The sequence below is a fragment of the Pan paniscus genome, chromosome 10 (genome assembly GCF_029289425.2).
Source record: "Pan paniscus chromosome 10, NHGRI_mPanPan1-v2.0_pri, whole genome shotgun sequence".
NCBI lineage: Eukaryota > Metazoa > Chordata > Mammalia > Primates > Hominidae > Pan > Pan paniscus.
Genome location: NC_073259.2, coordinates 27,748,444 through 27,774,502, shown reverse-complemented (window position 1 = coordinate 27,774,502; position 26,059 = coordinate 27,748,444). Strand labels below are relative to the sequence as shown.

Below are 26,059 nucleotides of genomic sequence, written 5' to 3'. Positions count from 1 at the left end.
TTTCTTTCTCTGTTTATTTAAAAGCCAAGCTTTTTCTGCCTTCAGGGACTTTGCATTTGCTCTTCTTTTGGCCTAGAATCGTCTTCCTCCAGATCATTACGTGGTTCACCACTCTCACCACTCATTTCAGGCTTACTCCAAAGTCACCAGCTCATGGAGGCCAACCTTGGCCTTTGGAGGCCATGGAGGCCTCAGGTTTTCTATCTGAGCATGGACCCCATAACTTTCTGCTCCCACACTCTCTACTGTTTACACTAGTTCATTTCCCTTTGTTGTACATAGCATAGCCTGACCTTAGGCCAGGCATTCAATGTTTGCTGAATGCCTGTTTCAACTGCTAGCCTGCCAGCTCCAGGAGGACAGAGGCTAATAGGCTGGATTCACATCTATATTCCTAGCACCAGGAACAGTACCTGGCACACAGTGACTGCTCAACAAGTAACTGTTGGATAATTACATGTTGAATGAATGTATGAGGGTCAGTTTAGAGGAACACTCAGAATCAAAAAGTGAGAGATCATTTTAGTTATAATGGATGTAGCGAGCAAGTAAAGGATGGGCCAGAGCAAAAAGGAGAATGCAGCGAGTGTGCACGGGTGAAGGGCAAGGGATCAATGTGTCAGTGGTTTCCATTCCGTGCAGAAGGCAGAGGGGTTCCAGAGGTGCAATCAAACTGCTAAAGAGAGCAAAGAGCTTTGCCAGGTGCTGTAAAGTATTTCCACCCACATTTTGAAGGGGAAATCTTTATAACATCTGCTTAATGTGTAGCCCAGTAATAGGTTTTAGAAATGTATAAGAATATTTGATTTTAAAAGAATTTGTGTATCACTTATATATTTTATATATTTATATATAGATATTATCAGAGTCAGTGAGTCAGGACTGACTATGATGCCACAGAACACAGTGACTCGTTTCATTTTCTCAGTGTTATTTTACAGCTTTGCATTATTCTGTGGTTTTAAAGGGGAAACATAAAGCATAGTTATGGTGTTACCAGTTTCAGAATAAGTAGTTAAAAGCCTGCTTGGCCAATTTTAATTTTTTTCCTTGACTGGAAAGCTCTGAAAGGCATAAGTGTATGGAACGAACTGTAGCACAACCCGAAGCCCTGGTAGTTCGCCTCCTCGGTTTCTCCTAGTACTCGGTTACTTAGAGAGATAATGGCATGAGCCCTGTGACCCCAAGCCATTACTCATTAACCCCCCTCTAATTGAGGGCTCTAGTCAATGAGGACTGAGATGGATGGAGTCTGTGACTTGGATGGACAGAGATCACCCACATTCAGAGGCTTCTGCTCACCTCACACTTTCTTGATACTTCTGAGCAGAGGCTCAACTGGCCTCGAGAAGTCAGTCTTCACATTTCATTCTAAGTAAGGATTCTCTTCACCACCTTTTCCCTTCCCTCACTACTCAGGATTATGGTCAAAATTTATATTTAACTGGGGTTTATCCAAGGTCTACCGTTTTCTAGCCCTGTAATTTTAGACAAGCGACTTTAGCTCTCAACTTCAGTTTGCTGGTGGGGTGCAGTGGCTTATGCTTGTAATCCCAGCACTTTGGGAGGCCGAGGCAGGTGGATCATGAGGTCAGGAGTTCAAGACCAGCCTGGCCAACATAATGAAACCCCATCTCTACTAAAAATACAAAAATTAGCTGGGCATGGTGGTGTACGTCTGTAATCCCAGCTACTCGGGAGGCTGAGGCAGGAGAATCGCTTGAACCTGCGAGGTGGAGGTTGCAGTGAGCTGAGATCGCAACATTGCACTCCAGCCTGGGTGACAGAGCAAGACTGTGTCCCCCTCCTACAAAAAAAAAATTAAATAAATAAATAAATAAAAGAACTTCAGTTTGCTCATGTGTAACAGGGGAATTAATAAAACTTATTTTCCCCCTGGTGATGTTTCTGAGGAAGAAATGAGATGATATTCATAAAAATGGCTAGTCCAATACTTGGTACTTAGCATGAAATACATGGTAACTAGTACTTGTATAATTATTCCCCTCCCCCACCTTCTCTCTCTGTCTCTCTGTCTCTCTCTCTCTCTCTGTCTGTCTCTCTCTCTCTCTTACTCTCACTCTAGGTTAGGTTAGTCCTATGACAATTTCATTCTTGTTATTCCCTAAGCTTTGGCGTAATATTGTTCAACTTCCTCTTTCTCTTTTCTTGTTTCTTTTCATTTGTTAAAAGAAGCCCCCAAAGCCTTTCACTGTCATTCAAATGACATGTTTCTGCACTACAAATCAACAACTACTTACTGACTACTGACAAAGTGAAGTTTTGTGGTTGTCAAAGTCATGTCTTCTGAGAAGCATCTCATTCCAAGTCAGTGTTTCCCAAAGTAGGTGTGTATAAATATTGATGGATGCAAGATGATTTAAGGTGACATAGAAACCTTTGTTTTTCATTTTCAGAGTTAGAAAACATTTGTTTATATTAGAAAAATATGATTAGCATATAAAATTACAGAGAGTAAAGCCTATGATAAACCTAAGTAAAGAAGTATACCAATTTAAACTTACTTAAAATAATATTAATTATAGTATAGGTGGAATACAAATATATAGCAAAAATCATGAAGATGACATGTGAGTAACTGAAATTTGGGAAGCTGTTCTGAGTCATATAAGGTCAATAGATAAGAAAAGCGTATTAATAGGCCCAACTTCTCTATTCAACAGTAAACTATGTAAGATGCTTCTTCACTTTCCTCAGTGCCAATCAAGCCATACATCTTTTACCCAATTTAATTTTCTGAAGTCACCTACAACCCTAGGTTGAAGGTCTAACCAAACCCAGGAATGAGAGAATTAATTTTTTTTTCAGTGCAAAAGTAATAGAGGGAACAGACTTTTTCCTTATAGCTCTTATGGACATATCCTCAGTCGGCCTCTAAAATTTTTCTGACACTGGAGGCTGTTGCTAGCTGTCATCAGAGTCACTCCGATACCACATGTACCTGGAGCACAACATTGACCAAGTGCCACCTCTCCTGTGACAAAGGGGTTCCCAAATGGGGATTCGGGAAATATCAAAGCACAGTCACCACAAAAAAATTTCCTCTAAATTGCATGCTGGAAGAATTATTGTTTAAAAATCACTTGCTGCATATGCACCACTTTATTGTATTTCAGCCAATGTTTACTAAGGCATGAAAGAAGTTCAAACATAACAGACTGTCATTCCTCCAAATCACTAATGAAAGCTATGGCTCTGAACACACAAATCAAGGTGCTGGTTTTGCCTTGTGCTATTTGAGGAGCGCTCAGTATGTACTCGCAGCCACATAGCAAACGGGATCAGTTCTCTGGAGGAGATAATTAATGCGTACCTGCCATAATAAGTAATATGTTCGGCTCTGCATTGCTCTATTTATAGACTAGGTTTTTTCCTCATATTTTTTAGCACTTTTCTACAAGCAGAACATGTGAATGAATCACTCTTATCTTGCCAATTTTATTATTAAATGGTGCTCAACTTTTTCCTAGGGTGTTTTAGGACTGCACAGACATTTTCTGGGCAAACAGAAACAAATGAGGCTGGGGGGAACCTCTGGCTTTTCAAAGTCTCTAGCTTCTGGCTGACCTATATTCCATTCATTAGTCTTGGGCAGCACGCATTTTGTTGGAAATGTCATGTTGGGTGGAGCTTCAAGGCCAAATGTGAGAATCTGCTGCAGCATACAATGAGACAGAAAACACGTGGTCAACAGAGAATTTGTTGCACTTTTTTTTTGTAGGAAAGTATGCCAGTCTTAGGGCCACAGATTCCTCACAGAGAAAAATCTACCTGCTGACTTTTGCTTATTCATTCATTCCACAAGTATTGATCCAATACCTAACATTTACTAAGCACTGTTCTATGCACTGGAGATGACAGGTGAACAAGATATAGAGGACCTGCCCTCCTGTAGCTTACATTTTAGCTAGGGACTGACAAATAAAAAAATAATAAATTTATCAGTTAATTTCATATAGTGATAACTACTATGGAAAACAAAACAAGACATGGGAGAGGGGCAGAATCTCAGGTATATTTGCAATGCTATCAGTCTTGACTTTATAATCATAGAAACTTATCTGTAAAGAAGCAATGTAATTTAGCTACTTTCTTAAATATTCAGTAATTTTAACACTCGTAAACATAATTTTAGGTTCTTTCTTAAGGCTGACACTGAATGGCTTTGGCAGAGTACACCCTGGCCCTTAGTTCTCATTGTCCTCACTTTGGCCCACTGGGATGCTTGTGAGGATGCAGGGACAGCCCAACTGAGAAGCGAAGGTACTTATCCCTTGGTATTTTCCCCATGTTGATCATGTCCTCATTAATAGCAGATTTTGCCTTAGTTTCTTTGGGCAGCAACCGTGTACTTTGTATGACATTTCATACTTGCTTGATTCAACTGACTTTGGTTTCTCATCCCTGAGATGCACTCATTTTTTTTGTTTATTTTTAGTTTTTACTTTTTGAGAGGGGGTCTCACTCTGTCACCCAGGCTAGAGAACAGTGGTGCAATCAAGACTCACTGCAGCCTTGATTTCCTGGGCTCAGGCAATCCTCCTACCTCAATGTCCTGAGTAGCTGGGACCACAGGTGCATGCCACCATCCCCAGCTGATTTTTGCATTTTTTGTAGAGACAGGGTTTCACCATGTTGCCCAGGCTGTAACTCCCAGGCTGAAGAGATCTGCCTGCCTTGGCCTCCCAAAGTTCTGGGATTATAGGTGTAAGCCACTGTTTCCGGCGTCACTCATTTTTTTGGAGGGTCTCAATAGTAGAACTAACCAGATGAAGCAGAACCAGGCATTTACACACCTGAATAGTGGTATAGCTGTAAAGTCCTAGTGTAAAGGTCACACTATTTATCTTCTGTAATAATAAAAAATTACACAAATGAAGCATCTAATTATATGAATAAAAAAGACAGGAAACATTTGGAACAGAGAGGGCAGAATCTTCAAATTCCTGTTGTAGCCTCTTAACTTAAGGTTACCAGCTCCTCCCTGGTGTCAAGGGTATGGTATTATGGGGATTATTTTCCAGACTTTGATTGTTCAATAGATCCTGAATTTCCTGGATGCATTCTAATCAGCTTGACTGTACATGTCTTGGGCTGCTGGACATTTCAGATTCTCAGCTTCATATTTTTACTACCCACTTCCAAATACCTAAATGTGAGCAACAACAAAGACTGATGTAAACTGTACTCCCTTAAGACCAAATTGATAAGCATTTCTTACAGTCTAGGAGGGGAAAAAAAATCCCACACAAACATTCATGGCATTATTCTGGATACAGATTTAAGAAAATTTTCCTGGGTGCATCAAAGTTTAGAAATGTAATAGATACGAATATTTGACATCTTCCTGCATTTGTCAATTGTCCAGAATTCTTTGGGCAATTAATCAAGACTGACATAAGCAAAAAAAGATGTCCTATATAGAAAGAGGAGGCAAGTCAAATAAGTAATATACTAACTCTAGGCTTTGAGGTCAAGTGTAGTATCCTGTCTTCCCTTCACAAATGAGACAGACATGATTAAATGCCTCATCTCTAAGTGGGCAAGACCACAAATTATTGCAAAATATGCCAAACTCAAAGTCTGTACAGATTTTCTCTAATGACTTGGACAAACCCTTCAAGTGGTCAAACTTCATTTCACCAGTAATCTGTCAAATACAGAAGAATCAATAGATTCTTTTTAATAAACATTGATATATGGTAGAATCTGTTAGTTCTGAATACCTTTGTCCTTGGAATTTATCTTATTTTTGAAAACTAATGGGGAGAAATGAAATTGAAAATACATCTCCCTAATATTTTTAATCAAATATTAAGTCTCTAATACAAACTTAAACTTTGGTGTCATAGGGACACTCATGTCATTTTTTACTATCATCCATATTAAAATTTTCATTAAACCTTATGGAAAACTAAAAAATCCTTTTATTCTTACATTTAATGCCATATGAGACATGATTAAAATGACAAGTTCCCAAATAACATGAATAATGTATTTCTCCTTTATCGAAAGCAAACGCATTTTGCTCCTAAGAGTGTTTAATCCATTTCCTTTTTCAGGAAGAGGAAAGGAGGGTGATAAAAGGATTTACGGTTAGAACAGGTATTTAATGAAAGACACATATTTGGCTTGTGATTATAAAATAACTGCTGTAGTTATTCTGAGTTTAGATAGGAGTCATATATTTTGACACGAATAAAAACAAATTATGATTCTGTTAACATTCAAATTTACCTCTTTAGGACAGAAATGTTTAAAGTTACTCTGTATTAGTCATGGAAATAGTAGAGTCTATATTAAGAAACCTTATTTCTGTGTATGTATATAAATGTTAACTTCAGGAAGCACCAGATCTACATTTATAGAATAAGTTTCAAAGAACAGCTTAAAATATCATAAAACTTAGATAGAGAAGCTTAAGGTGCCTTCTGCTACTTTACACTCTTTTTCCACTGCATTCCACCCCATTCATCAGAGAAAGTGCTAATATGAACGGTCAAATCCAGTCATCATCTTTGGACCACTGGGAGTGGAGCTTTAGGGGAGATGTAGGCAAAAGCCATACCTCTGTTAAGATTTCAGCCTTGGCTGGGCACAGTGGCTCACACCTGTAATCCCTGCACTTTGGGAGGCTGAGGCGGGCGGATCACGAGGTCATGAGATGGAGACCATCCTGGTCAACATGGTGAAACCCGATCTCTACTAAAAATACAAAAAATTAGCTGGGCGTGGTGGCGGACGCCGGTAGTCCCAACTGCTGGGGAGGCTGAGGCAGGAGAATGGTGTGAACCCGGGAGGTGGAGCTTGCAGTGAGCCGAGATCGTGCCACTGTACTCCAGCCTGGGTGACAGAGCAAGACTCCGTCTCAAAAAAAAGATTTCAGCCTCCTTGTGTTTGCTTACTCCCCAGCAGCTGGGACAGGTCAATGGCCCTGGAGCTGCATCTTACTTGGGAGGGGTCTCTGCATGGAGAAGGTCAGAAACTAGTACATTAGCCAAACTCTCCTTTAGGGCTTCTTTTCATTGGTGCACTTTTCTCTAGAGGCATCTTTCCATGCTACCGGGCTGTTAAAAATACCTTGAGGGAAGTAGGATTGGGAGTGAGCACAGGAGAAGGAGACTAAGACTGTAAATGTCATCCAGATTAAGCTTGTCCAGTCCACAAACCATAGGCTGTAATACAGCCCAGGACGGCTTTGAATGTGGCCCAACACAAATTTGTAAATGTTTTAAAAACATTATGAGATTTTTTTGTGGTTCTTTTTTATTTTTATTATTACTTTTTTTAGTTCATCAGCTATCATTAGTGTTAGTGTATTTTATGTGTGGCCCAAGACAATTCTTCCAATGTGGTCCAGGGAAGCTAAAAGATTGGACTCTCCTGAATTCTGGTGCTTACAGCTCTGTATGGTCCAGCTTAGTCCAGGAGTGGTCAGGAGACCACTTCAGGATTTTTCATTTGAAGCTCTGGTAAATAATAAAGAGGATACATTTACTTGGCCTTTTCCTCTGTGCATTTTTCTCTCTCTCATGGACTTAGTGGGGGCACAAGTGGACACAGTAGGTGATAGCTCAAGATTTCTGGATGTTGGGTTTCACCTCTCTTTAAGTTACTTCTTGGCCAAAGATCTGAGAATACTCTTCTTTCTGCCAGAACAAAAGTTCATAGGTACTTTTAAGTAAGACAGTAAGGGATCAGAACTCCATGAGTCATTAGTCAGTCAGGAGGCAATTTCCAAGAAGTTTGTTAATTCTCTCCCTAAAATACTATTAAGTAATAATCTACTGTTAACTACTTTGGTTTCTTAGCCCTCTGGCTGGTGCAATCTTTTTTCTTGAACTGTTCTAAATAACTAAGAAGATTCTGAACACTCCTAATATCTCTGGCCCCTACCTTAAGAGAGATGAACAAAAAGGGGTCTATCAATGGTCAAGCTCCAGGAAAACATCTCATAAAACTCACCAACAGTTAATGATTCCAGTGACTTTTAAATCTAACATAAAGAGAAGGAAAAGACAAAATTCATGATGAAGAATAATGTGTGCCACAAACTAGGGATTATGATGAACCAATTCTGTGTATTTAACATGTAACTTTAAAAACTACTTAATGACTTTAAGAAAAAGGATGGCCTTCAAATGTGTTGTCGTTTAGAATGTGGCATTAGAGAACTCATGAAAAGAAAACATTGATAATAGCATATTTGCTTAGTATCCCATAGAGTTGTAAGGACACTGGGAAGTCTCCTGCTTCTTCCCAGCAGTGGAATACTCAGTACCAGTGAATGTAGAGTAGCCAAGAAAGAATTGATGGGTAACTGATATTCTTGAACTTCAAACGGGATATTTCTTTAATGCTGACAAGGAGAAAGAAGATAACACAGTCCAGAGCTGACTGTAATAGTTTTTCTAAATGCGACCAGCATGAAGAATGATGTTTTATAGGATAAAATAGAAGACATCTCGGCACTGGGTGATGCCATCTAATTGTAGAATTCAAATTGCTTTAGAATCTTCAAAGCACCAAAACAAGGATGTATAACATATTCATAATATGTGTCTTCATAAGTCCTGTACTTTCAAAATGAATCTAAGCCTTTGGAATGAGAGTGAAAATAACCACCTGAAATTTTTATAAAAATAAAGAATAATCATGAAGAGAGTTACTCACAAATGGGATTCATCTTGCTCTTTATTCAAATGGAAAATTCTTCCTTTCACTGACACATTTGCCAAACCATTCCAGTTAATGTAGGAAACACCACTTTGTTTCTCCTGAATTGCTAAAACTATTGTACTCTAAAATCCTGTAGCTGAGGTTTAGCTGTACTCAATTTGCTTGTATAAAATATATAATACATCATTTTACATAAACATTTAAATGCATTAATGCTTTTAACTCTTCTGAGTACAATTGCTTCCATAAGGAATTTTTCCATGAATTATTTAGTTCAGATTGTTTGAATAGCATTTTGAATTTCCTTTCCTCTTTAATTTCAGAACTTACATGTTTTTGTGTCATTCACAAATCAAAGCTTCAAAATATTGAAGTTTTGGGGTAAAGACATTTAAAGATATTTCTTCAAAATGTTTTGTTGGAAAGACATATATATGACTCATTGTATTACAATAATATGACTCACACTTTCCTAAGGAAACAAAGTCACAAATTTTATAACAGCTGTCCAATGGAAGCAAACTCAGGTTCAAAGAGATGAGAAGAAAAGAATAATTTTGCATTCAGCATACATGATCTGTTGCAGCAATTGTGAATCCCTTATTTCTGCCAGCTATGGCTCAGTAAAGAAATGGATGCTATTGTGAAAGTCATCCCCTGAAAATGAGATGAGAGTAAGTAAATGAATAGAGTTGATACAAATTCAAGTCATTTTGCAAAGGATTTTACAATGGTGGATTACAAGATGAATTCTCACAAGTTGGCAAGGTTTTCCAAAGTCTAGCTTTTATGAATATTGTTTGAACAAGTGGTGTAGAATTCAGTCTATGCTCTGTGAAATAACATGATTTATTATTATTATTATTATTTTTACCAAGTTGGAATTATTTAGAATCACCAAATAACAGGATTCAAAAGTAAAACAGCTGAAAAATCCAACAGTCTGGTCTAACCTGGGATGCTCTGTCTCCTCACAGCCAACGCTCCATCAGGCGGCTTTGTCTGGCTGGCGGATTTAGTGTAGGGACTCTCATCTGCAAAGGTACAATGAAGCGTTTGGTTAATTTCCATCCAGTTTCTAATGCAGTGAAGATTTTTAACGGATTGCAATCCTTCTGCGAGAGAGAAGTGGTACAGTACAGTGGAAAGTGTCGGTAGGCCTGGGTCCTATACTTGGGTTAGCTGTGGGATAAATCTTTGAAAATGTTGTGAATATGTTTCTTCCCCTATAAAAGAGAGATAAAATTCTCATCTACTTCTTAGGGTTGTCAGGATCAAAAGCTATAGTGCTCGTGAAGATATTTATGAAATGGTAAGAAGTATGCAAATATAGTATACAAATTATTTGTTTGTCACCTACATTTATTGATAAATAAATACCAGTGAATAGGTGTAATGAAGACAAAGAAGAAATAAAATGGTTCAATGGGCACTAAGAATAATCAGGTAGAAGAACAAAGAAAGTAAAAAGAAAGGTAATATTTCAGATAAGCAGATGACAGAGAGTTAGTATTGCAAGGGAAATAAAGCCACTCAGAGTTAGTAGGTTCCTCCTGGGAGTGTGAACTGGCAGCCAGTGCAAAGCAGAGGGATAGAGATGTTCAGAGGGAAGACCAGAGGAGCTAGGTTGAGAATAGGGAAGGAACGATGGTTTGGCAAAAGAAGACATATATTGCAATGAGCTGGTTTGTGCTCTTTTAGAAAGAGATGAAAATAACTTGCAGAATTATTAAAAGAGCAACTGAGAAGACAGAAGGTCTAAAGCTTAATGTATCTGTGAGAGTTAGGTAAGAAGCTGAATGATTAAAACAGCAGGTGACAAGATCATGGAGACAATGGGTCCATCCAGCTCTAAGTAAGGTGATTTTTTTTTAACCTTGAAAAGGATTTTATATGACCAGGAATAAAGGAGTAGTAATCTAGGATGGCAAATATTAAGGTTAAAATTGGAAGGACAATTCTTCCTAATTGGGATGGTGGCATTTATAAAAAGTAAAAGAAATGTGAATAACACCCTTAAAAATTTTAAGAATAAGATGCACATGGCTTGAGTAAATAGAATGTAAAATAATTATCTAGCATATTCAGTCAAGCTAGATAATCTAAATGTCACTGCTGGCCACGCTATAAGATGTATTATTGTTGTTGTTACCATTTTATAGCAGGAAATCATTAAAGAATTTAAAGAAACCATACTGTGCATGACAAACTATTACATATAACAAGGATTTATTCAGAACAAGGCCTTATCATCTGAGAACATTAATTCTCCCAACTAAATAGCTTGTGTTTCAAAATTGAGGAACTCATTTCCTCTCTAGGATGAACTTCTGGTTTGAAATGATTCATGATTTCTTCATAAAACTAACAAGGTCTTTATACGCAATGACAAAAGGAAAAGATTAACACTGCTGTAAGTGGCAATTAGCTTAAAAAATAGAAGTCACGCTGTTTCATGTTTATATTTAATTTGTCACACAATTTTTTATATTCTTCCAACCATAAAGATAAACTACCAACTTTCAGATACCAATTCAATCAATATCGCTTTTGCTTTAGAAGTGGTATCTTAGGTGTTCGACTCTTCTCTTTGCAAACACCATTTTGAGTATAATTAAAATCCACAAAACAAAATACAAAATGTAAACATTACACTATAAAAGTCTCCCTTTGCCTCACCATTGTCACTTGAATATTTGAGCGCTTTTCTCACAGTGTTAATAAACAGGCAATACGCTTCATTTAGCACCTTTTAAAACAAATGTACTATGTATTAAAACCTGGGATTCTTTATAAGACTGCTTTAAAAATGTATTTCCTTTCATTGTCCAAAACCTTGAAACAGTGTGTTTATGAGCATAGAGCACTGAGCCAGAAAATAATCACAACAACCAGGCTTAGGTACGGCATCTTGGAAGCCTAAAAGCTTTCCTCAGTTTTCTATTTGTCAAGATTCCAGCCAATTAAAGTCTTCAGTTGAATCCAGTGTTGGATTTTTATAAAGGGCAATAAGAGATTTTCCCAGGAGACTCTGGGGTTATCTGCACTTGATGCTCTATTTTAAGGAGCTAGTTCTTTAGAAATGTACCCAGTTTGCCTTTCAGAAGTAGTGAACCCTGGTAAAATGGTTTTCTCATTTATATTTGAAAACAACTTCCTTGATTTAGAACTGAGATAGTCTAGTTGAGCACATCCTTAAAAGGTTGAAACTGAATTATAGATGACCACCTGGCCAGCCTCTCCATCACCACCCCCAACCTCCACTCCTGCTCCCACTATCAAGAGTGACCTTACTGAGCACAGGCAAAAGTAAATAATTATCTAGAAGCCAAATCTTGTATTGGCTAAAGGATCAGAATGAAAAAGTTCAGTGTTATCTAATGTTGTCCCAAGCAGTGTTATTGCTTTCACCCTCACTGCCAAAGCCAATCAGTGTAAAAGCAATAATTCCTAATGGAAGGGAGGCAGAGGCTTGGCAACATTGATCATCAGAGTTAAGGAGGGCATAGCAGCAGAGCAGCATGGCACAATATAACACTTGGTTTTTAAGAGACTTTCCTTAAGAGTGTCTCTTTATTTTAAATACCTTAGAGGCACCATGGCCTTTTATAAAAAGCTACCCATCACAGAATAAACACCAGCTCTCTTGACGTGATTTACTGAAAGTCAACTCTTGATTCAAACTTGTTTGAAAATAGAAATGGAGAAAACACACTGAATGAATCCATGGCTGATGGCTCCACAGTAGGATACTAAAGGACAAGAGTGTCCAGGGTGCATTTCAAACCCTTGAGCGTAAAGTCATGGAGAACTATGGAGGCTTCTATCTTCTCTTGCGTCTCTAAATGCAGCTTTATAGATATATCCCTAGAATTTCATGCTTATAAGGGATAATCTAGACCACTCTTTCATTATAAATGGAACTAAGGCCCAGAAAGATAAATTTATAGAAGGGCACACATCTAAATTGAGTCTAGATGAAATTTCTTATGTTCTTAGTCCCATGTTCTTTCTTCTTTATCTTATTTCCTTTTAGATAGACAATAAGATTTCACAGGTCATTGGGTCCACATGTTGCTGTGTCACAGGAGTGAGTGAGTGGGCACACTGTACCAGCAGAGACCTTATATGGTGTAAGTTAATTGCTACAGTGAAGCCTTTGAAAAGGAGCCTGAGCCACAGAGCCAATTATTTTCGTGTGTATATAAATCCCATTCTTCCCTCCTCCACATATTTGTTGCCTAAAGCAAACAACACTTACAAATGGTACTACGGAACTAATTTATGCTTTTCAGTTCATTTCCTTGAAGATAAAATTCAAAAGCAATGTCAATATAGCTCACTGATCCCCAGGATGAGCCTTAAAAGAGTCACTGAATTATAAGATCTATGTTAATAATTTTCCTTTGTTTCATTGGAGAGATACTAAATAGGCTTTCAAGTTACATCCAGATATATAAACGAACAAAAAAAAGGTCAAATGACAAGGAAAGAAATCAATCAGAACCATCCCTAGCACATCGTAGGCATTCACTAAATGTTTGCTGATAAAATATGTGAATTAATTATATTCACTTTTTCAAACTAGAGCATTTATTGTAATCAAAGAACCTGAAGAAAGTGAAACATTTGTTATAAAGCTATATTCCCTCCTACTTCTGCTTTTCTTTTTCTGGGTTGATAGCCTATTCCTTTTAAAGTCACATTATCATCCAATAGCTATTAAGTATTGACTTAATGTGAAAAATCTGACTATAAAAATGGTATCTACATATATTTCCTTTCATTTTCATTCAGACTATAGAATGATTTATTGAACAACCTTTAAAATAATGTCTTTAAACAAAAGAATTATGATTTTCATAGCAGACTCTCAGCCCAGACTTCGATGATCATATTAACAAGGGATTCTCACTAAAAGTCACTACGGGGCAAAGCAGACATTCAGCTAGTGAGCTACTGCTCGCTGAAATGAATGCTCCAAGCAATCATTAAGGGCATCTCAGGGTATCAGCACTGCCAGCCTTTTCTAACGACATCTTAGCAGCTAGGTAATCACCGTCACACATGATGGCCCTCCACAGGGGCTTACATGTTGGTCACAATAAGGAAGAACATGGGTCCCTTTAGAGTGACATCTCATGAGGCTAGGGAAAAATGCCCTCCATTAACAGGGAGAACTGACATGGTGACAAAGGCACAGAAAGCATGAGTCAAGCATACACTTAAAGCAGAAGAAGAACAATAGGAGGGACCATCTGTCCCTCTCATTCTCCCCAATTTGGCCAGTCTCCTCATGTGCCAAACACAGGAGGGGCAAACACAGATCATTTGTTTTGATCACATGAAGCTGGTGTTTATAAACTTGGAAAGCAACCAGCGGGCACCTAAGGAGCAATGCTTCACTCTGCATCACAAACTGCCTATGCTGGAGCTGGGAGAATCACATTGTGAGGAAGGGAGTCAGGTCTCCTCATGCTCTCAAATCCTCCAACATTTGCTTGGTATCAAACAGCATCCTTGTGTCATCAGGCTGGTTCCTGTTTCTCCATTTCCTGAGACTCTCATTTCTCACTCTGGGCTATGCAGAGGAACCCGATATGAATATGGTTTCAGGAATCTCTAGCTGTGTTCAAAGCTTTGCTGAAGAAAGAAAATTTAATTTCCTTTGGCTGAGACTAATCAGCCTATGCTAAACAATTCCTAGCAACTAATTATGCACAATTGAGGCACCTGCTAAGCCAGCAGACCCCCTTAACATCTTGATTAGGAAAAAATAAGGCATTTGGTGCAGTTAAACATTATGACCATTTCCCAGCAGAGAGGAGACAGGCAGGGCATGCCACAGTGTTCATGCATGTCCTTACAAACTTGAAAGAAAAGTCTGGTTTCCATTAATGAACAAAATAAAATCCGCTGTGGATGAAACAGTCTGTCCCTTGAATTCAATTAAATGCCACACAATTTAGTACCTACTATGTGCAAACTAAGACTAAAAATACACAAAAGATAATGACACTTTCAGTGGAGTGGTGATGGCAGAATCATTACTCCCTACATTTGAGACTAGAACATGGTACTGGATTACCCGACGGGGTGAGTGAGCATGGGCTTAGGGTTAGGTGGAGGTGAAGCACAGGATGAGAAAGGGAGATCCACCATTAGGAATTTATCTATGGTTTTTTAATCAGAAAAATCAAGAAACAAGCCATTTTAGGCTTTCAGATAGCATGGTAGTTTTGTGTAGTGGGGAGCCATAATCTTTTCAGTAACCGGGTCCTGTGAACATTTTATCCCAGTCAGCATGAGCATATCATGGTTGCTTCTCTCCCGTAGACACCAGCCTTCCAGTTCCATTTGCTTCCCTGGTGGTTTGACAGCACACTTTGAAATTTAAGCAAGATTTCCTGAAGGATAACTGTTAAGGCTTTTTGACAACAGAGCTTAATTATATCTTTCTCTTCTTGCTAAAATGATGTGTAACTACAATCACAGGGCCCTGCATAATTTAAAGAAATTAAATTGTTCATAATTCCTGATCCAAATAACCCTATTTTTCTAGGGCCAAGCAAAAAGTGCACTTATGATCTCTCCTAGAGTCAGAAGGCTGCCAAGTCCTACACAGGCTTTGGCTCTACAGCTTTGGTATGTGGAGGCTGTAACATGGAGAGCTGCTTACAACTTACTGAGAATGAATTAATTTCATTTCCTTCCCTAATCTGATGGAGTGGTCCATACAGCTAAGTTTACACCAGAAGATTAGGGAATGATCTGAGCTTGATGGCAAGAAGCAGAGGCAGTGTGCTTCCCTGTGATAGTCTCTTTCCTATGAAAACATGACTTCCCCCTTCTACCTTCCCTCCTCCCTTTTGTTATTTGTTTTGCATCTGCATGGCGTTAATGTCTATCCTTGACTCTGCAGGTTTCCTTATTGTTTCATAATTCAGACACAGATGTGCTCTATATTCCTAAAGGGACCAGATCTTTTGCTTTTTTTTTTTTTTTTTTTTTTTTGAGATAGGGTCTCACTCTGTCACCCTGCCTGGAATGCAGTGATATGATCGTGGCTCACTGCAGCCTCAAACTCCTGAGCTCAAGTGCTCCTCCCACCTCAGCCTCTGAGCAGCTGGGATTGCAGGTGCATGCCACCAAGCCTGACTTTTTTAAAATTATTTTTTATAGAGGCTGGGTCTTGCTATGTTGCCCAGGCTGGTCTCAAAAACTCCTGGCCTCAAGTGATCCTCCCACCTCAGTCTTCCATAATGCTGGATTATAGGCATGAATCACCACATCTGGCTTTCTTTTACTTTTGAACTTTGGAAAAAAAACAAACACCCAAACAGAGCACAATTTCATTTTAAGAACAAATACAGAGTGGTTTCTTCACAATGATAGAATGTCTTCTAATTAACCATAATCTGATAAACACTTCAGGGATTAAATACTGAAGCTAAAAAGAATGGCAACAATATAGCTCACATTGTTGTAGGCCTGTGTTATAAGATCATTTCTCTCCCTTACTGCTCTATTATCTAACTCTTGCTTCTCAAAATGTGGACCATGGATGAGCAGCAGGAGCATACCTGAGAACTGTCAAAAATGCAGAATCTCAGCCTCCACCCCAACCCATGGAATCAGAGTCTGCATTTAGCAAAATCTCCAGGTGATTTGTATGCACGTTCATGTTTGGAAAGCCCTGCTCCAACTGATACGACCAACAGCAACTGCACAGGTAGTGAGGATACACCTGTTCCAATGTCTCACTTGATTGCATCAGAGGCAGCCTACAAAGTAGCTGGCAGAATGCCAGTCATATCAGCAAATTCCAAGAGTATCCCCAGGCCTGCAATGATCAAATTGCTCATGGAATGGTTTCTTCAAATGGAAAGGAAACTGTTGTAATGGTATGGTTTTGAGTGAATTCAATCTTCCCTTGATCCATTTTAAACCTCTCAACAATCCTGAAATGGCTGAATTATAGGAGTAACTAGATCTATCTAAGGTCAGATTCACTGGAGCAAGTGACTGATTGTAATAATAATCTATTAGTCAATTTACATTTTAAGGTGGAGAGAGGAAATGGTATTGAATTACTACCCCTTAGCTAGTAAAGGTCAAATGAAAATAAAAAGTTATGTTCTGCCTCATGGCAGGGACATGAGGGAAGAATCTTCCATGGCATTGTCTCCTTAAATTCTTTCTCCTCAGATACAAATTTGCTTCCTAGCATCTGCACAGTTCTCCTGCAACCAGGAAGGGCTCCAGCACAGAACCCAGCCTCTGATCTGCACACAGGGACAAACAGAAGTGCGGTGGCCCCGGAGCATCTGGACAACCTCGTGGAAGTGGTCTGTGCTAGCTGGTCTGCTCAGTGATGCCTGCAGGCCTTTTGGGAAAGTAATAACTTTAGCCAGGTTAATTTGTAAATCCTCTCTGAAATTAATGAGCATGAAATTGCACATTTTCTGCCTCTGGCATTCCTGTTGCTAATGTGTCTGAATCACAAATGATAACTCCTATGCTTCTTCCTAATATTGTTTCCAGCAAGGACAGCTGAACCAGTCTGTTAATGGCAGTCACAGACCTGCCTCATCACTGAAGAATCAAAATTTGTCAAGGGCTGGAATCTATTCCATAAAGGTCATTTTCATGACCATATCAGATCCCAATTAAAAACATTAAAATCTTAAATTCAGTATATCTTTCACATTTTTTCTTTGTAGAGAGGGCTATGTGCTTTAAAGCTTTGGTTTAGCCATTAGATTATGCCAGCTGACATTTTCAGTCTCTCATAGGTTCAATAAATGCTTAGCTTTAGAATGACAATTTGGTGCAAAATTTGGATTGCCTCAGCTGACATTTTCAGTCTCTTATAGGTTCAATAAGTGACTAGCTTTAGAATGACAACTTGGTGCAAAATTTGGATTACCTCAGAGTAATGAGTACTGGCTACTTAAAATCACATTTTAAATTCTTGTTTAAAAAGCACACTATTCTTCAGGAAAAAGTATGCATTAACAGGTATAAACTTGCTAGAACATATCCGAGTATTCCTGGAGGGCTATAGAACCAGTGTTTGATTTCATGTAATGGCAACTGAGTGGTAGGATTAATAGAAATCAATAATACATTTGGAGTAATTAAGGTTTCTCCATTTTTTTTAACTAATGAATATGAAATTCAGAAGTCACTTTCATATATATATATATATATATTTTTTTTTTTTTTCCCACAATTTGGACTGCACTAAATTTAGGGAAAAATTTAAAATGGTACATAGGTTTTCCTTAGATAATTCAAGAAAGAATGTTTAAAATGTTCTCATGGAAAAGACTGAAAGTGATTTTTAAACACTCAAATAAGAATGATTACAGTTTCAAAACTGAATCATTTAAACAATTTTATCTCTTGACTACTTAAATTGCTTCTTTTTTTGCCCCTTGTTTGGAACGTTTTTGGATTTCTAATGTAAACCGTAGAGAAAAAGAGGGAGCTTTCTGTTAAATCAGGGCTCTCAAGAGTCCTTCTTTTACATGACATTACTGCAAAGGTTTCCATATTTAGAAATTTTCAGTATGATAGCTGCTAGAATGAAGTCAAGACTGATGGGAAAACAAGCAGCAGCAAAATGCAATCAGGATGACTTCATTTGAAGAGGTATAAATCTTGTGCCAGTGTGTGAATGAACACTGATGTCTAGGAAAATGATCCACATATATCTGTGGGGCGGAGCATTCCTGTGTATGTTTGATTATTGAGAAATTAGCCTTTAATGCTCTCACCTGTTGCTCTGACAATCGGTGACAGGATAAAATTTTATAACTTCGGTAACTTTAAAACCTGGTTCAGTGGCTCACTATGATCTTTCCTTCTTTTTTTCTGTTAATCAAGTGTAGTGTAAATTGATACATGTCAACTGCAGGCAAATTATATAAATAAGTGATCAGATAGTCACCACTGCTGAGAAATTTCTAAATAAAATGGAAATAAAAGTATTATCACCACTGTTTAGACTCAGTTTCCAATACACAAAATGAAAATGCCTCTGTATCTAGCATCCTGGAATAACAAGGGGACAATGTATAGTATATATTTATAACCTTGGATAACATTTTGGAGCTAAGAGCACAGATGATTCTTCCCAGGGTCATTGATTTGACTGAGGAACAAGGGCTATGTGTGATTGCCTAGATGTGTGAAAATCACTGTGCGACTCTCAACTCCCTCTCTCGTGTCTTAAGTGTGTAATGGCCTTAGAAACAATGGTCCAAAGGATGTTCCCAATAAGCCAAGGGAAACCAAGATTTTTCCAGGCATCAATTTTCATTAATTTTTAAAACAGTGAAGTAGGTGATGGGACTTTGTGGTAATGGAGAAAATGGATTAAGTCAGAACTTATCAGAGTGCAAAGTCGATGGCAGGAAAAGTAAACCTCAGGTTGATGTCTCTGGTTGTACGTAAGGGGTATAAGTTACACGAAGAAAAATGAGAGTTTAATTATAATCATATATTTTTAGATGCCTCTTTCATTAAACAGCAATCCCACTGGTTTCCTCTATAAGTAATCTAAATAATTTCTTAGAGATCTGTTATTTCATTCTGAGTTCAGTTTGAGTGTACTTCAGTCAACCAGAAGCCTTTTTAATGTAAATGATACTAATAACTTTATAAATAATTAGAGCTAATACTTACAGAGCATTCATGAGATGCCAACATGAGTCTAAGTCCTTTATATGTATAATCTTATCTCTTCTCACAATAACTCAATAAAATGTAAAATAACAAAACAGATAATTCCATTTTACAAAAGGAGTAGTGGTTTTAAGAAAGAATTTGTCTTCATCTAAATAGGTTGCATGGCAAATCTGAAATGGAACTGCTATTATATTAAAGCCTAGGGCAGGGCAGGCAAATTACATGCCTAGCACTCTGCTTGGTACCTCACATACATTATCAGTACTCACAACAATGTAATTGCACAGGTACAATTACATAACTTGAAGTATGGGGATACAGAGGCTTATAGAGATGAAATTATGTGCCTAAATTTACCCTGAAAGCAACATGCAAAAATGAGGCTTTAACATACGTATCTTTAGAGAGTCTTCTCTTAGCCACCATGATACACTGTTTACCAAAATTTGATTCACATCCTTACTTGGAGAGAGAGAGAGAGAGAAAGAGAGAGAGAGAGTGTGTGTGTGTGTGTGCGCGCACACATGTGTGTATAAAGAAAGGCACTCCTTCACATAGTAGCCACTACTGTGTATATTCTGCATGACTAAATGTCACTGATATAGGGATTTGGGGCTGCATTTGAAGATCTTCTGAAATTGCAGGTTAGAAAAGAATATATCACCTCACCCAATTTTTAGACATCACTTCTTCATCATGAATTCTTGGTTTAATTTATGATATAAGATGCAAGATTCTTTCCAGCACATAAACAAATCACTTGAATGAATGCATTTTAGCCAAGAAGCTCCAAGCATTTTAGAAGATGAAATCTGGCTGAATTTATTTCTCTAACTCCCACTCTGAGCCAACCATTCTCTACAGATAGAGCATTTATGAACTTGTTCCTACAAATGGTTTATCATTTTAAAATGAATAAATACTGGGACACTCTTTTCTCCTTTAGTATTCTAGACAACAAGTTCATGGCCTGCTGCTTACAATATTTGAAACCTTTTATGAGTGTTCATATAGCCAGAGTGGGGAATAAATCTTGGACCAGGCCACATCTAGCAACACAATGAAGAAAATGGTGGTATGACTTGTGTAGCTGGCAAGGAGATCGCTGAGTCTGCCTTTCCTTACCCTCTGGCTCTCCAGGCTCATCTCTACAAAGAGCCAAGCTCCACGGCAGAGGTGCTGCCACCTCAACTCTCAGACTCAGGAGTAGCTCATGCAGCAGAGTCACTGGGTAGACAGGCACGAATTTTTTGCTAGACTTAAGAATTTTCTGAGGAACTTTTGAAACCGAGGTGATTAACCCACTAGCCATTATTTCCAAGACTGTCATCCCTCCTGGCCTTGGATCATTTCAGGACCTATCTCAGAACTCACTTTTTTATAGACTTTAGTTTAGAAAATTCCCAAATTTAAGCTCAAGTCCTAAGAGCAGGCCAGTGTCATTATACACCATCTTAGAACCAACACCTTCTTGTCTCATGTGGGCAGCAGGTGGGGAGGGAGGCAGGGGCAGAAATCACATTTGGATGCCTTGGGAATAACATATTTCATACACATGCCTTGAATTGTCACATATTTTGCTTTATTAATTCATTGCTGGGTCAGGCAATAGCAGATGACTGCTTATCAAACAGATGACATGTGTTTTTAATGCACGATTAAAGTAGGATTTATCACGGCTGTCAGAATCCAGGGAGTCTGTGCTTTTTGTTATTCAAAGCTGTAGTTTGGATACTCTCTGGTTTTACAGTGAGATAGTGATTATAAACACAAAACCTCATAAAAGTGTTAGACCAGAGAGAGGTTTTTTGTTTGTTTGTTTGTTTTCAACAGAGTCTTGCTCTGTCACCCAGGCTGGAGTGCAGTGGTGTGATCTTGACTCACTGCAACCTCCACCTCCCAGGTTCAAGAGATTCTGCTGCCTCAGCCTACTGAGTAGCTGGGACTACAGGTGCATACCACCATGACTGGCTAATTTTTATATTTTTAGTAGAGATGGGGTTTCACCATGTTGGCCAGGCTGGTCTCGAACTCCTGACCTCAGTGATCAGCCAGCCTCAACCTCCCAAAGTGCTGGGATTTCAGGCATAAGCCACCATGCCCAGCCCAGACATAGTTTTTGTATGGACAACACCAACAACATTTTCAACTCACTAGAGGTTTACTGTACTGCATAGCTCTACCACTTACTAGCTGTGTGACCTCGGACAGGTTCAGTTTCGTCACCTATAAAATGCAAATAGTAATGACCACATAGGATTGCTGTGAGGATTGAACAAAGCAGTGTAAATAAAGTACCCAGAGTGGTCTGAGTTCAAGAAGTGGTGGCTCTATTCCTTTATCTGGAATAGATGAGGAAGCTGAGTGATAGACAAGGACCAGTAGGAATCCCACAGTAACATGAAACAAATTATTATATATATATACTTTTACAGCACTTACAATCCTACCTTAAAATCATCAACCTGCTTATTGCTATGCTGTGAACTCCTTTGAGTAGGGGATTTACTTTTACAATCATGGGTATTATTACCTCAATTTTCACAGATAGTAAAACTGAATCTCTGTAAAACTGAATCTCAGTTACAAATCTGTCTAAGGCTATCAAAAGCTAATAAGAATTAGAGACAGGATTCTAACTTAGGTCTGCCTGAAACAAAAGACCATCCTTTTCCCAATGTCGCCACACTGCTTCAATAGAGGGGGTTTGCACAACACACAATCATTAGTGGAAAGGAGAGAAAACTGGGACCTGACCATTATAAACTAATCTTCATGCAACTCAAACCTATACCTAACTTTCTACCACAATAATGATGCAGACACTTGACATACTTTTGGTTTTTTATTTAAGCTATGGGCTATCATACCTGAGTTTTTATGAAGAAATTCATTGACATTAAATGGTCTATTATGACTCAATTTGTCAATGGAAAATAAAAATTAAAACCCCCAGATGCTTAAATTTAATAGTCCAAAGATGACCAAATTATCTTCATTTGCTTCTAAGACAAATTATTCAGACATATAATTTTCTCACAAATTACTTGCTTGTCTAACTCTCCTTGGGTTATGTCTACCTCATCAACTTCAATACTTTCTTCCATAAATCTTGCCTGAACAAAGATTCAATTTGGATAAACAAAGAAAATGCAATTCAATTCCACAAAATGTGATTGTTTAATTTTGAACTGATTTTGGAGCATTATACTCAGGACTCTTCCAATTTTGCAGTAAACGAGTTACTGACATTTACAAACATCTAGAATAAAAGAAACCATTCCTTCCATCACTGTTTGTCAATTTTATTGCTGAATCTGCTTTGGGACACTTCAATCATGAAAGTAATCATGTAAAACTATATTGAATTCTATTAGTAATAATACCTTAGAGGAGGTTCATCTATGATAACTGAAATTTTCTCTGACTCAGTCTCATCAGCCATGTATTTTGCCTTAAGGTATTTTAAAAATCAAGAAGTCAAAGCTTTAGAAGTGTACTCCTAAGGCCTTAACTGAACCCCATTATATTTTGAAACATAATTTTTATGAAATATAATATTGATAGGCAAATCAGTCAGAATTTTTCTGTGTAAACATTGTTTAAAGTTTCTATATCAGTTGAATATCAATGCCTTATGAGAAAATCAGGAAGGAATATATACATATATATACACACACGCATATATATATATAAACACATACACATATATACACATAGATACACACATACACTTATATTCATATATATTTAACAGGTGTAGACATCTACATGTATCTATTTATAAGCACTGACAAGAACAAGTATACATATAAACAGTAGATCCAAAAGGACTCCTCAATCTTAAGACATCCCTCCTCTCCTATCCTGCAGGGCAAAATACAATGGGCAAAAGTCGGAAACCACCATCTCTATCTCAGTGACTTCTTATGGAGCCCTGTGGTAGAATGACCAGGAACTTAGAGCCAATGGTAAGAACCAAGATAGTACAGAGCTTCTGTACTATACCAGGGACTTCGAAATTTCAGAAAATGTATGCCAAATTTGTCCTTTATATAATTCATGGACTTTGGATTTCTACATTTGAGATTGCCATATGACATTCAGAGATGCTTTCACAGAAATTGTAATTCAGCTTAGAGACAGCCTACAAATATGAAACATATGCAATGCCAGGTTCACAGCTTGTAAAAGAACAGAAGAATAGCTATGTGAAAAATTAGTTTATCTCAGGGGTCAAAAGTGATAACTCAAGCTCAGCCCAACAGACATTGCAGAGGTGGGAATGAATACCATTTATAATATGTACTATTCATACATCCACTGCATACAGAAATAGCTTAGAAAGGTTATGCATTTGTGTGCAGATCTACTGAATGATTTGGGTACTGATTTTAAGCACAGCCTGCCTTCACATTTCTCCACTGTATAACTATAGCCTTTATTGGCTTCTCTTTTGCTTAAGACAAGCTTAACAAAAAACATTTGACATTTATCGTGATAGAATAAATAACACATAATGGCTATTATGAATACAATAAGGGTCAGATGTTTACTTTTTTAACAATTAGGGATGTATTGCTCAAAATAAGTAAAAGCATTTGTGCATTACCTGAATATCATCACATTTATGTAAACAGAGATCATAAACCTGAAATATGTAAGTACCACTGATGCCACTCCTGTCAGCATCTTCCCTCTAGGAGATGATTTCAAATGACATTTTTTTCTTTCCAAGTATGAGAGACATTAGCTAAAAATCTACTAGGTCAAAAAATTCTTTTTGTTAGACTAAGTAGAAAGCTTTGCCATTATTGTCAAATATCTACAAACTTAATTGAAAAAAGATGTTAAATTTAGTGGAGAAAGACCAGAAAGCCTTAAGCAACTTGCATAATTAGACCATCTTTTCCCATTGCCTTTACCTTTATTATTTTGATCCTAGAAATTCCTTTTTGCATTTCTACTTGTGCATAATTAAGATGAAATATAATGCAAAGGCTGAACTCTCATTCTGTAAGCCCTCAGAAACATTTGAGGAATAGCTGTTCTATGACTAATGTCTATAAAAATTAAAGATTGATGTATAGCCACTAAATGATCTCTTCTCATTTAGACTGAATTATGTAAATCTATTATAAATTTTATAAATATAAAGAAGGCATACATTTACCACATTTATCTTTTCTGCCATCAGCAAAGATAAGCTGGTTGGAAATGTGAGAGAAGGCAATTCTTTATTTTTCTTCTACGGTTTATACCAACAGAGTGCATATATGTATTACACAACATTCACACAATGCCTAATGTTTCTAGGCTTATCTCAAGCTAGTCTTGCTGCAAACAGTTTGAACATAAGAATGAGAGTTCTTTTTGTAGAGAGAGAACATGGCAAGTGGAAGCAGACAGGTTTTATATCATAAAATATTTGAAACTTGGTTCCTCCATTTATTTTGGTCAAGTTACATAAATCTCTAAGCTTCAATTTTTTTCATCTCTCAAATAGGAATAATAATATATTTTTTTCAAACTTGTGCAAATTAACTAATATAATGCATATAATGACCTTGGTCTACAGCATAGGCTGAAAAAACACAGCCATGTGTTGCTTAGTGATGAAGATACTTTCTGAGAAGTGTATCATTAGGTGATTTCTTCCTTGTGCAAACATCAGAGTGTACTTACACAATCCCAGATGGTATGGTCTACTACACACCTAGGCTATATATTACAGCCTATTGCTCCTAGGCTATAAACCTGTACAGCATGTGACTGTGCAGAATACTGTAGGCAACTGTAACACAATAGTATCTGTGTATCTCATATCTAGGCTGGGTTCAGTGGTTCTGTGTGTAATTCCAGCACTTTGGGAGGCCTAGGTGGGAGGAATGCTTGAGCCCAGGAGTTCCAGACAAGCCTGGGTAACATAGGGGGACCCCGAGTTTAAAAAGTTTTTCAAGTGCCTGTAGTCTCAGCTACTTGGGAAGCTGTGGTGGGAGGATCACTTGAGCCTGGGAGGTTGAGGCTGCAGTGAGCCGTGACTGCCACTGCACTCCAGCCTCAGTGACAGAGTGAGACCCTGTTCAAAACAAACCACAAAACAAAAATAAAAAAAATTTAAATATCTAAATATAGAAAAGGTACAAATATGACATTATAATCTTATGAAGCCACCATCATATAAGCAATTTGTTGCTGACAGAAACCTTGTTATGCAGCATACCACTGTATGATCTTCTCCATGCCACTTTGGCCTGGTGTGATTCCATGGACCCCTAGGGAATTTGATAAACATTAATCGATCAAACAAAATTTTGTAGAAAAAACTCATGCAAATGAAGATTTTTAAAAGAATGTTCTTCTTCATATGTTTCTATTTAATTATCGGGGAAAGACAGCATCCAAACAACAGAGAATCAGAACACTGCTGTTCACATGTAATGATTTGAATTAATTAGAGCTGAGTTCTGCAGGGCTAAAAATGGCTCCTTAAAAGCATAGTTAAATAATCCCCTAAATACACAAGAAACCTATTAAGTATAAAACTTATCTTTAAAATATAATATGGTAAATCCTCCCAGAGGCATAACTTAGTCCCCTAAACCAGACACATCAGGTGGGCACATGCCAATTCTTTCATAGCACGAGGATATCATTTATTAAA

The 26,059-nt window shown here is 37.7% G+C and overlaps 1 protein-coding gene across 14 annotated transcripts in view; it reads right to left on the bottom strand.

The window, feature by feature from the left end:
- GRIP1 (glutamate receptor interacting protein 1) overlaps positions 1–26,059 on the bottom strand; it is a 726,419-nt gene that overhangs the window by 237,977 nt on the left and 462,383 nt on the right. For 13 of the 14 annotated variants that reach the window (XM_057299399.2, XM_057299402.2, XM_034935486.3 and 10 more), the window contains one exon: positions 9,654–9,734. The exons of the other annotated variant lie outside the window; for it this stretch is intronic. In XM_057299399.2, coding sequence (XP_057155382.1) covers positions 9,654–9,734 — 81 coding nt within the window. The remainder of the gene's footprint in view (positions 1–9,653; positions 9,735–26,059) is intronic. 14 annotated transcript variants of the gene reach the window in all.